At 44.1% G+C, this 12,575-nt stretch overlaps 1 protein-coding gene across 3 annotated transcripts in view; it reads left to right on the top strand.

Moving 5' to 3' along the window:
* Positions 1-12,575, top strand: part of PAPPA (pappalysin 1) — a 254,253-nt gene that overhangs the window by 182,595 nt on the left and 59,083 nt on the right. For all 3 annotated transcript variants that reach the window (XM_072883095.1, XM_072883093.1, XM_072883094.1), the window contains exons 11-12: positions 11,857-11,970; positions 12,378-12,513. In XM_072883095.1, coding sequence (XP_072739196.1) covers positions 11,857-11,970; positions 12,378-12,513 — 250 coding nt within the window. The remainder of the gene's footprint in view (positions 1-11,856; positions 11,971-12,377; positions 12,514-12,575) is intronic.

The following is a 12,575-nucleotide window of genomic DNA, read 5'->3' as shown; positions in this document are numbered from 1 at the left end:
ACAATGAGATGTCAGAGGAGATTCCAAGCAATTTTGCCAAACACTCAAGGGATTTTTTTTCTTTCCACTCCCCTCCCCCCTTAGTTTTTAGAATAATTTTTCAAGAGCACATATGCAAGTCATCTAAGGGAAACAGAACAGTGAGTACCAGGGGCTGGTACACTGTGTTCCCTTTGTGTACTGTACAGAAAATAGATAAAAGAAACAAAGGATGATGCAGAGAGCAAAGCAGCCATCAGTAGTCTCAGAGAGGTTCAATCTGACCTTTTCAGAGATGAAGGTCAAACCAAAAATCCTCAGGTTCTGGAAATTGGTCCCATCTTCCTAGGACCAGGAGGCATTTACCACTAACGAAACGAGAGCAGAATTCCATGCCATTTGTTGTTGCTAGAGGCGACAACAAAGGCAAGAAAGGAATATTGCCTTGGATAATAATAAGGATTATGAGCTTCTTTAGGAAGTAATTTACCATTTTATGATCGTATCTGCTGTACACCCAGACACCTACCCAGATTACATGCGGTAACAGAAAACAGCTTGGACCCCCCCAGCATCAGTGAGCTAGAAAGCCGGACCCCACGACAAGCAGCAGTGCTCGTTAGCATGCACTCTTCTGAAAGGAGACCCCCCTCCTCGGCCCTTGCCCCTCAACCTGCCAGTCTCTCCATCTGCTGTTGCTGCTCACAAGCCTTTAGATGCAGAGCATGTCCAGCCGTAAGCGTGGGATAGCTCTCCTGCATCCCATCCGGGTTGTTTGTCTTGGGTCCCTCTCCATTCAGAGCAGAATGATTTTGCATAAATGCATCGACACGTCTGCTTTGTTCATGCATGAAGGGTCCTCAGCATTTCTCATCCCACCCCCGCCCCAGCCGTCTTCTCCCTACCCCGCTGGCATGTAGCTTCACCAGCTTTTGCATGAGTTCCCACTGCAACAGCGAATAAACCTGCCTGAAACATTGCCAGTCAATCAAGCACAGTTAAAAATACCCAGTCGATTATTTTGAATAGAATTAAAACAAGTGATTGGACGGAGAGGATGGAAAAGGGTGCAAAAGCGAAGCCGTAATGGCCTTTACTATGTAATTTGGTTTCATGTTCTGCACAAGAAAACATGTAAAATATGTAAACAGAGCTCTCCAGGATTGTAATGTAGCTACAAAGCCACAGATATACAGGCAGGCAGGGTGCTATTCTTCAGCAGAACGGAATGCCATCCCCAAAACCACACGATCATTTCTTTAAGCCTGAAAGTAAACTTTCTCATGCCAGGAGTGGAGAATTTATTTTTTCTTTTAAATGAAGGATTGTCTGTCTGCACTACTTGTTCAGAGAACTGTAGGCATTTTAGCCCACATTGTCATAAGAGACCTCGTATTTTGAATGCCAATAAGTTTTAGGGTGTTCATCTTGAGATGTCTCTAAAAGGCATGGTTTTTGGAGGATGGTGCTTACCCAGCACTGTCCTGAAGGTCTCTCGAGTCAATCTCTTTGTCCCCACCTGCAAATAAGTATCTGCTTTAAAAAAGAAAAAAACAAAACTGGAGACTATTTGGATAAAGTCTTGAGCTGCTTTAAATCTCTCCTGAATTGTGCTGCCTTAGTTGGAGCTGTAACTGTTGAGGAACCCCAAATCTGTGCTCATTTTTTGAAATATTGCCTGTAAAGTTGGAGGATCACTGTTTCCTCTGAGGTCATTTCAGTGGTGAATCTGATAAGAGGACATGATTCACTGGTCTCGTAAGTGGGCCCAGCTCCCCCTGCTATCAGCAGGAGCCTCCCCCAGGCCTGGGTTCCCACCATAGCCTCAGGGTCCGGCTGCAAACTGTAATGCGTGCCAGGAAATGGTTATTTGCATGATCAGTGCTATTATCTGTCTGTGCATGTACCTACTAACTGGGAGAAGCCCTCATTTCAGGAGAACATCAAGTTCTGCTTAGCCATTTTGGTTGTTGGGCCAAAATCCTTGCGCTTAGCACTTTGGGCAGCGGATCTTATTTTCCCATTTTTTGGTAACTAACCCTTGCATCATTGTTCTCAGAGAATAGAAGTCTCTTTTCAGAGGGGAAGCTGAAGCACAGGCTAGAGATGACCTTCTTTCCACCTTTCTCCAACCAAATATCTTTGAAAAATCTGCCCTTCTAGCAGAGCAGCTCTGTTCCTGGTGCACTGCACTGCATTTACACTGTGACCCTTTACCTGCTGGAAAAGGAAAGCCTCACTGTATAAATTTAACTGTGAACAGTGGTTGTTTCTGGTGGGAAAGGCCGAGACTGTGCAGCCATGATTTCCTCCATCCCCTGCGCTCCCAGTCTCTCCTCCTGGAGCCTGCTCCTGAGAGGCAGTGAGGCTGAAGGAACCATGAGCTTCCTCCCACAGATGGTGCTCATAATTCATCAGGGGAGCAGCTGGGAGTTTCTGTGAACTCCCCTACTAGCCTGGGACATCAAGGATGAAATGCTCCAAGTGATTTTTTGGTTTAATTTGTTGGAGTTTGAGGTTTATCAGAGTAACCAGGGCTGTTCTGAGGTTAGAGGGAAGTGACGGGCTTCCCCAGACACCTGCAGCCAAACCTTTGCTTGGGTGCAGATGTGCGCAGGCTGGAGGAAGCAACTCACTGTTGCTCTACGGATTCTCCATGGATGGTCCAACTCATTCAGAGGAATTTGTTTGTGCAGCAGCGGTTTCGTTACTCGGCAGTTTCAGTGGGTAAAGCCCAGTGAAGCACGGGAGAACCTTCTGATTTGCATACCACAAGATGTGCCTTCAGGTATTAAGAAAAACAAGCCACAGGGTTTAATCTTAATGCACGCTGACGTAGGGCTGAGTAGTTGGATGGGAAACCGAAAGGGTTTGACTGCTGAGGTGCAACCGTAGTTGGCTCCCCAGGACGGCACATGGTAGCTCTCCTCCATGCCCCCCCCGCCGCACTCCCTGGGAGCCCCGCCGCAGCCTTCCCTCTCGCTATTAAATTCAGGGCCTCTTCCCAATGTATCATCTCCCTGGATGTATCCAATTAAGGCCTGTTGACAGCCTAGAGCAGACTTATACCCTTAGGATTAGAGGCATGTGTATGTCTTCATATAGAGAAGGACAACAATTGGGTGTCTGGCTGGCTCGCTGGGAGTGCGGTGTGGGAAGCTGAGCAGCTTGGAGAAGGAAAAGGAGCCAGGGAGAGAGAGATTTGCACCCCCAATTATCCTTGCATGTGGAGACACTGTGTGATGAGGGTTGCGTGTGGTTTACACAGCGTGTTTACATGGTCCATAACCCTAAACAAAGCTGAAAAGCATGACTTTGACTCTGGAAATAAAAGCACTGGAAACCCCTGGTTTTCTGCACATGAGAAAGTTTTGTTCTTTAAACACACAGATGTTTTTAAATTAAAAATCACTCTTTTGACCTTTCCTGAATGTGATCATGTGGTCAGAGCTGACATTAACCACTGCACGGCTGTTTGCTTCAGCTGCAGGCGAAGCTTAGCGAGCAATCTTCAGAGCTCGTGGTAGCACCTGCGTTGTCTCACATCTCTTGGAAGCTGCTCCTGTGCCCTGTGTGCACTTGGGGTGGTTCAGGGGAGGTGGGATTAGGTACGGGAATATTTAGGGTCTGCTCCCACTGTGCTAGAAACAAAAGTGTTGTGGGTTTTTTTCCTCCTTGCTAGTTGAAAAAGATGTGGCTTAATTTTTTTCCTATTTGCTTCTCTTCCTATCAGAAACATTGCCCAAGTGCTTCTAAGCGTCTCTGTCCACCTCAGCCCGTGTGTTATTCTGATGGAGAGCTCCTCATTGAGCTGAAGTTCTTTAGGGATTTGTTGTTGTTGCTTTTGGGCTTTCTTTAACTAGCTGTGTGCTTTCTTTGTCCAAGCAAATTTATAGGACCAGCCTGGGGAGGGAAGGAAGGAGGGAATGTTACCAAGCCCAATCCTGCTTTGCCTTGCAGGAGTGCAAAACCAGCAAAACTACAATGAATCCAGTGAGTCAGATCCACTAATACAGTAATAAAAATATATTTAAGATCCTCCTAAAGTGTGGTGCACATTCTGCCTTTGACACTTTGATTTTCTGATGCCAGCTGTTCCCAAATGAAATGCTCCAGTCAAAGGAAAAAAAAAAGAAAAAGCTTTTGCTCTGCTCATCAGTAGTAGAAGCTTACGGGACGGGATTGTTTTCCTTTGCCGCAGCACCCCCACGGCCAGCCTTGGCCCGCGGTTATATGCAAGCTCTGCTGTAGTGGACCTAGCTGGTTCAAGTTAGAGACAGGCAGTTTGGGAACCTGCCTGTGCAGCCAACAATAATGTTCTGGCTACTGTATTTGTTTAACCTCGCTCTCCAGTGGATGGATATACAGTCTGTTAAAGCACTTATCAGTCTATAATGCCTTCACACTTTTGTGAGCAGCAATGTGGAAGTTGTAGACAGGAGCTTTTGCCGTGGATTGAAAATGTCTTTTAACTTTAATGAGGCCGATGTTTGCAAAACTAAAGGTATAAGGTCTTGTTTGACTGCTGTTTCTTTATGCTGCCTGTTTAGCGGGTTGCGTTTGGCTGCTATTTCTACTGGTAGATGTATTTGTGAATTTGAACATAATAGCAGAATGCAATTTAGGGCTAATTTAAGAATTATGACTTCTAGGTGAGATCCTGGCAGTGCTGGAGTGAAAGGTGCTGCTGTTTAAGAGCAGCATCTTTACGTCCTACTGCTGTGGTAAAGAAATAGCAAACCTCTGATATGAATAAACAGGAGCACATGGCACACCTTCATGTGCTTCATAGGAGACTGTATTCTGTGTGGCTGTGCACTTGGAGGTATTGCTCGCTTTTGCATCCTTTCACAGTGCATTGCTGAATGGCAAAAGAAGCAGGGACACGAAGAAATTGCACTCATGAGCTCCAAATGCTGGTGTTTACTTGTGGGCTTGTGCAGAAGTTAAGTTGATTATTAAAACCCTTTAGTGCAATTATTTCTTCTTTTTCTCACTGTTTTTCTGTAGTTTCTGGCCTCAGCTCAAGTGATGTCTTTAGGGTGATCCTTTGAACCATGCAAAAATCATCTGGTTAGGGTTTTGTTGTAAAATCAAAACTCCATATTGTTTTTTCCACAGGTCCAGCTAGCATCCTAGATATTTTGATTACACCTGGCTGGATGTCAAAGCCGATGTGCGTTTGGGATAGGGCCAGTCAGAACTGATTTACAGTTTTTTCAGGTATAGCATGTGAAGTTTATGGTTTTATGTGATTTTGATTTGAACTGACCAGTTTTAAATGAAGTTTGCTTTGAATCTGGAGATAACAGAAATTTGAAGGAAAGCTCAAAGAATGCAGGTCTGCATGATTTAAAATTTGAAATATATTGTTCATACAGACTCTTTGGAAGTGAAATAACTGCATTTTTTGAGGAAGCTAAAGTTAATAACACACATTGAATACACATGCAATCTGGGACATCATCTAATGGAAATCCCTGTAGCTCCTATTCGCTTTCCTGAAACTAAACCAACTTATATGACAAAACAAAATAGCCCTTGCATCTTCCACTCATTTCTGAATCACAGCCCTGTGTCACATCCAAAACTCTACCCAAGAAAATGTCCCTTTGGCAATGAATGCTACCATTTTTATTGTAAAGTAGAGGAATTTATCATCATGTCACACTGCAAACGAACTATTGATGCCAATGTCATATAATCTGTGGTGTTTTCATGCACATAAAGGTCACTTTCCAATTACTAAAAAATCCAGCCAAACCTTCAGCTGAAAATCGGAGTTCTGGGCTAAGAAAGCTGTAGTAACATGCTAATTGAATACTAAGCCTGCAAGGTCCAGACACCATCGGCTGCTCTAGATTCAAAGGGGAAGTGGCTGTGCTGAGACTGGACATAGCAACTGGCAATGGGGCTTTATTTCATCCTGCAGGAGATGTAATCTGCTTCCCAGTCCCACAGCCAAATCCTGTTCTTCATTACATGGGTAAAATTGACAGATGAGATTTCCTCTTACTTCTGAGCCAACTGAATCTGGGAGTAATATAGCATCAGTGCATTACCCCAGGAGTTTTATCAGCTTCCAGTTGATAAAGCTTTTCTGTTGATCACCTGCCTGCATGCCTTTGTCCTGGAGCAGGACATGCTGCAGTTTTTCATCTTCTGCCATCAGACCTTTAAGTACCCCAATGAAAACAGGCAAAAGCAGACAAAGAACACGAAACTTAGTAAAACTGTTACCAGACACAGAGGACAAGGAGAGGTTTGGAGTAGAAGCTGCAGTTCACGAGCATCAGAGGTAAGGGAAAGTTGCTGCTGAGGAAGAAGCAGCAGACTAGAAGGTAAGAAGGCTATTGAAAGAGAGAGGACACAGCTTTCTCTTGTCATCTTATGCTTATAACCTATGCTTCTGAATCTCAGATTTGGGTGTTTTTTGGTTTTTAATTTTATTTTATTTTACAACAACAGGGTATTTTAAACTCATTGTTAGCGCACAGAACAATTTAATATATGTACCAGTTTGGAACAAGTAACTTTGAATGCTTGCTTTAAGTTTGAGAGGCCAACCTGAAATGACCCAATGCTGACTTTCGTAGTTGGGCAGACAACTGTTGTCTCAAATCTTGTGACAGGACAAATCGAGAACACTAGTAAAGAGACTAGTCCTAAAGCATGTCCAGGGCAAAATTTCTGACGTCTCTTGAGTTAAGCCTGTTTGTGTACAATTTCCATCTGAGTTCTGTGGGCTCCTGAGATTTGAAATGGTCATAGAAATTGGCTGATTTTTGAGGTGTTTTTTGGAACCCTAATGGTGGCCTTTTTAATGGTTCAGTGCTCACTAATGTGGGCAATTTAATTTTTTCTGTAGCTCCAACCCAATTCCCAGCCTAAATGAGAAGAACAGTGCAACAGCTTTCAGAACAGATTGGAGGTCTGTGCTGCAGTCGGCAAACTGGGTGGTGTCCATGTGGCAGTCAAGCTGCCTTATAATATTGGGCAATAAACAAGCAGGAACCTTTTTGATATTTAGAAACTGCACCATAGTTTCTCATCCTTGGGTAAGAATAACCTTAGGTCTGCAAGAACAATAACATATTTAAGAATAAAAGTCTGGGTGACTGCCAGCCCCCATGTCTGGCAAAGGAGAAAGAAAGTTTTCATCTGTAAGGGATGTGTTAAAATGCTGCTTATGTCATGGTTGGGATTCTCTGGCATGTGTTGAGTTAAATATAAATAACATTCTACAAAGCAGTCGGCCAAAAATTGTAGATTAATTAGGTTTCATTATTATGGTTGAAATCTGTTCTTTAGCTGGATCTTCAAACAACAGAACATGTCCTGTTTGTGCCTCCACGGGTTTCATATCAGTCCATGAGTACTTCTGTGCACTTGTACAACCTCATTCAGGATGTTGCGTGCTCCACGAATAGATGGTACTGTGGGTTTTACCAATAGATCCTGTTCCTCCTTGTTCTGTGGTTGCTGTTTTGCAAATGGGACACCTGTTTCATCCCAGGAACTCTCAGCATTGTCTGTCTTGGTGCAGAAGTGGCAGTAGTGCAGTCCCCAGTAAAAAGGAGAGAGGGAGAGGCAGCAGCCTCGCGTCTGGGGCACGATAACCACTTCTTCCCTTCTCCTCCAGAAGGAGGTTGCTCCCTACTGCCTGATGGACAAGTGCTTGTGATGGCCCTTCACAGCCATACTTAGCTTGAAGACATGGTCTGGAGGAAGCCCTGTCATGGGACAACAGATGGGATTTTGGGAGCAGACAGATCTGCGCACTGGAGGTTTGCTCTGTTTATAGCCGCCTGTGGGCATGCAGACAGGCACGTCCACTCCAACCGCAGCGTCAGCCATATGCCAGAGCTGAGTAGGGCAGCATCCTAGTTTAAATAGCAACTTCGCCTGTCTGCATTTAGAATTATTTTGATGTTACAATGTGAGAGACGAGAACCACCAGTGTATGCAAAGCCTGTGGTGTCTGGCTGTGCTTGCTCGATGGGAACGACAGAGTGGGATGGCATCTGTTTGTATTTAACCCGCTCCTGTGGGGAGGTATATGCTTCACACGTGTATGTGCTTTGTTTGTCCCTTCCCTTTGTAACATCTGAGCACCTTTTTGTGGCTAATGGCTTTTACCCTCAAGATACCCGTGTGACGTGGGGGAATATCATCCTTGTCTTACAGATGGGGGCCTCAGGCCTGGAGAAGCCAAGTGATGCCCAGAAGGTTGTAATGGGGCCATGCACTGCACACAGTGAGGTTGAGACCTAGTCCAGTGCCCAGTCCACAGGATCAGTGATCCTTAACCTGTAGTTCGTCTGCAACAGTAGCCCATCAACACAATTTAACATTGCCTGAAGTCACGGGATGGCTGGGAATCATTCACAAGGGTGGCTTCCAAAATTTGCTCTTCAGCAAATTTTCCCATATTACTTTGAAGGAAAACATTATGAGAAAATGGAGTTGATTGCAATAGTAAATGCGTTTTAGATGTGGCAATGAACTAAGCACTCACGATATATCACTTTTCCCTTTCTGCTGACACATTCCTCAGTCCCCTTGAGTAAGAGAAGGAAAACAGGAGAGGCAGTTTGAAGAACATGTTGTCCCTGTGATTGACAAGAGGTTGTATAAATCAGTCAAAGGGAATCCTCCAGGCATTCCCTCTTGTGGGAAGATCCCACAGTGCTATGTGGCCTTGTTCACTCTGTCTCTCAATGTCTGTGTATAAAATGTGTGGGTGGGAGAGGAGCTGGATTAGAACCTCCGAGAGGAACAGACATCAGCTCTTTTAATTGAAAGCAGCTTCCTAGGGAGGGGTATGACATGGGCTTCCAGTAAGTAGATGCAAATAGTCCCCAAATACTTTGGAGCAGATACTAAGCTCCTGTGGATGCCAGTTGCTGTGTGGATCTAAGAACCTGGATAAGCCCCAGTGAGTGAAGTTTTGAGTCCTGCGTGATGCTGTCATTCTTCAAAGCAAATACTTTAGTCTTTGGTAACACCCTGAAATGAAAAGTACATCTATCCCTTCTTCCTTCCACAGCTGTCAGGTGCTTTAGCTGCTGTTTTGCATCACTGTAGCAAACTGGAGGACGTTAGGAAATAATTTATTTCTCATAAGTGTGAATTCCTATGAATTTGTAGATGTGAGGAGAGATGATGCTCTGTCTTCCATACCATTGGAACTTGTAGCTTAGAAGTGGTGGTACTGCAGTAGTAAGTGCCTTCACACTGCTGCCATCTTCAAGGGATGCCTTAAAAGCAGAGGTGTGAAAGTATGTCCCAGCGAATGGTTCTCAGACTTTGCAGTTGTGGTGTGACACTCAATAACTAGGTAGAATTGAAAAGGGGATGTATTTATCACGTGCGTTAGAGCCTATTGAGATGGTGGACTCTGTAGGTGATAGGGACAGTTTATCCAATCAGATTGTAATTACAAAATCTTAAAGAACTTTTTTGCCATTAGCTAAGTTTACTAGAGAGCAGCTAGTGTAGAAGAGGGTCTTGTAGCCACTCCTGTCATATCTGTTAGACTTTTCCCACACTTCTCAATTATACTGTTCTCCTAAAAGAATTTTTTACCGCGTACCACTTTGAAACACTTGTCTGAGTAGCAATGGATCAGCCTCAGCAGGAGGAAGCTTATCTAACCTGTTCAAACCAGACCAGTCTACCGAGTCTGCACACCTCAGTTGCACATGTCTCAAACACAGGCTCTTTATGCAATGTTAAGATTTTTGCTAATATTCTCAGGCAGAAGCAGAAAGTGCTAGAGTTCACACACGCACACAAATCAAACAAGGCATTTAAAAGTTATCAGAGATTTCCAACCCACCTCAGCAGGGGTTTATTTTGGGTTTGATTCAAACTTTTGGTGAAGGTCTGGGTGATTTCTTAATACAGGTTTTCACTCATCCGTTAAGTGGCACTCAAAATGCACCAAACGTCAGTACTTCTGTTTCTTTCAACCACCTTTTTGGACCAATAGAGCAGGAGGAGATATAGGAATAAGAACAAAATCATATAAAAGTAATGAGACCTTTGTTCATGTCGAAGAGCTCTCTGACCATATAAATTGCAGATGTGGGGAAGATAAATTCCCTAGCTGGAGAGGTATTAAAATAAAAACCATGCTCCCAACAAGAGACAGGCTGCTGAAAATGCAAGAAGGGAGAATTGCGAAATGGTACATGTCGAATTGCTGGCCTGGATTTCAAATGCCAAAGATAGTTTATGTAAAGCCTTGCTCTGCTGTAAAATGTAACACTATCCACTGGCTAGCCTCAATGAAGCTTGGTCCCAGTTGTTTTAAAAAATAAATAAACTAAAAATCTTCTTCCAGCCCATTAAAGCTGATTTATGTTTTGCCCATAGATTCCTCTGTGCTGGATCTTGAGGGACTCAGATTATAGAGGTGATTACCTCACTTTTAGCCAATCTGGTTTCTCATTCCCAGGCATCCCAGGCTCTCTTTGCATTGCCCAGACTTTGCCTGCCGAGACCAAGAGGGCAGTTCCATGCAGAATTACGAAGTGGGCATAGGATTTTGAATGGTTAAAAACATCTCTGTTAATTCTCTTGTTTCACTTCAGGGTTTTCTTTTTGTTTTAATCATCAGGGAAATTGCTTATGGGAAGAGCTTTACTGACAGCACATCACCACCTGATTGCTCAGTTCAGGCTCTGGTCTTGGAAAGAAATCTAATACTGTCCCCAGGAGTACATAGCTCCAGTTAGCACCTAGCGCAGGTGGTCTGTGTGATCAGTCCTAGGCTCTCCTGTGGCTAGCACAACTGCTGGAGATGGTTTGGCCTCTTGGGTTACATTTGTAGCTCCATTGCCACTATACTGTGTGACCACAAGGAATTCCCTCTGTCCCCATGACTCTGGTAATGACAGTCACTGAGTTCACCAGTGTGTTGTGAATCTTAACAGGTACCCTTCAGATGCTCTGAGAGCCTCAGCTCGAAGCATCCTTCTAATGCAGTTGTAGCCTTTTGCATGGTGTACATTTCCTTCCTCGTTCTGATTCAGGGAATGAAGGCTATGGTAATGAATGTTGTTTTTTTGAAGCAGCTTCCCTGAGCAGTGTGGTTTCAGGGTAAATCCTACCATTTCTTCCAGCTTCATTTTCAGATCTTACTGATGGCACTGCAAGGCTCTCTAGCACTTAAATTCAGGCATTTTGTTCTTTGAGCTTTTCATCCATGCCAGCACTTGGGATTCATCTACTTGTTCTTTATTGAAAAGAGCAGTTCACTTATAATCCCACTGCTGCCTGCCATGGAAAGTGCTGTAGGTGTAGGAAGAAGGTGATTCCACTTACAGAAACTAGTTAACAAAACAAGAAACTAGTTTGCTTAAATTGGGTTGTAGAGACAGGCCTTTCCTGGCTACACTTGCTTCCAAGTGTACATGGCCATCTGTGGCTTCCCTGGGGTTACAGTAACATGCAGGTTTAAATAGGACATTGCTGGAGTACTGTGGAGAGCATCTGCAGGCTGTCTGTGCTGTGAGTTGGTACGTTCAGAAGTGATCGTCATTTTGACTCCAGTGGGAAGAGTTGTGGTCCATTTGGGTGGGAGCAAAGTTGTTCTGAATGCTGTCAAAGACCTCGTACCAAATTAAGAGGAAACTGTTGGCTGCCATCCAGCTGCTGTGAGTCTTTTGCTCCTTTTCATGTTTCAGTTTTTCTTATTGAAGTGAAAGACCTGGAAACTTAACTTTCAACTAATCTCATGGTATTTAGAAACGTCATTATTGTGCATTATTTTATTCTAGCAGTGCACCTGGACTTTTTTCCTCACTTTAAAGAGTCGTAATTGTTCCTTACTGTCATCTACGTCTGTTTTGGTGGTTTTTTGTCCTGCAGATGTGTCGAACTAAGGTGATTGACTTGAACGATGGCGTCTCTCAGTATGCCTGGTATCCCTGCACGGCCAACTTCCAGTACTCCCACATGACACAGACCATTTTCTGGCTGAAGGTAGGAAGTGCACATGTCATTCAGAAGTCTCCTCTTTGCCTGCCTGTACAAAGTTTCTCCAACAGGCAAAATATCATGGGACAGCCTTCCCAGGGCCAAGCTGCTCCTTTCTTTGAAGTATGTTTAGTGCAAAAAGCAAAACAAAGTCTCCGAACACTGTCTAGAGAGTCAGTGGTGAAGTCCCCTCCTGTGACAAGGCTATTGAATTTCTGAGAGGTTACAGCCTCCAGCTGCAGGGCTGTTTGATTCGGGTTTATCTAGTTTGTGTAGGAGAGATTGGAAGGGAAGACTTCTGTGTGACCTGGGATGGGAATTGTTATTTTAAAAGTCCTGCACTGACTCTTGGGTTTTTTTAAAGCCCACCGCAGTTCTCCACCTCAGCCTTTGTGGGGCTTTTGTTTTCCCAGGCATATTTTTCCCAGCCTATGGTAGCTGCCGCAGTCCTAGTTCACTTGGTCACTGATGGGACCTATTACCTGGATCAGAAGCAGGAGACCATCGGTGTGCAGTTGTTTGACACCAAAGAGCAAAGCCATGATCTTGGTAAGATTGTATTTTATTCAACTCCCTCTTTATTGCTTGCTTAATCTGTTGGTACCCCCATT

The sequence above is a fragment of the Ciconia boyciana genome, chromosome 18 (assembly GCF_034638445.1).
Source record: "Ciconia boyciana chromosome 18, ASM3463844v1, whole genome shotgun sequence".
NCBI lineage: Eukaryota > Metazoa > Chordata > Aves > Ciconiiformes > Ciconiidae > Ciconia > Ciconia boyciana.
Note: the sequence above shows the minus strand (reverse complement) of the source record. Positions and strands in the feature narration are given on the sequence as shown.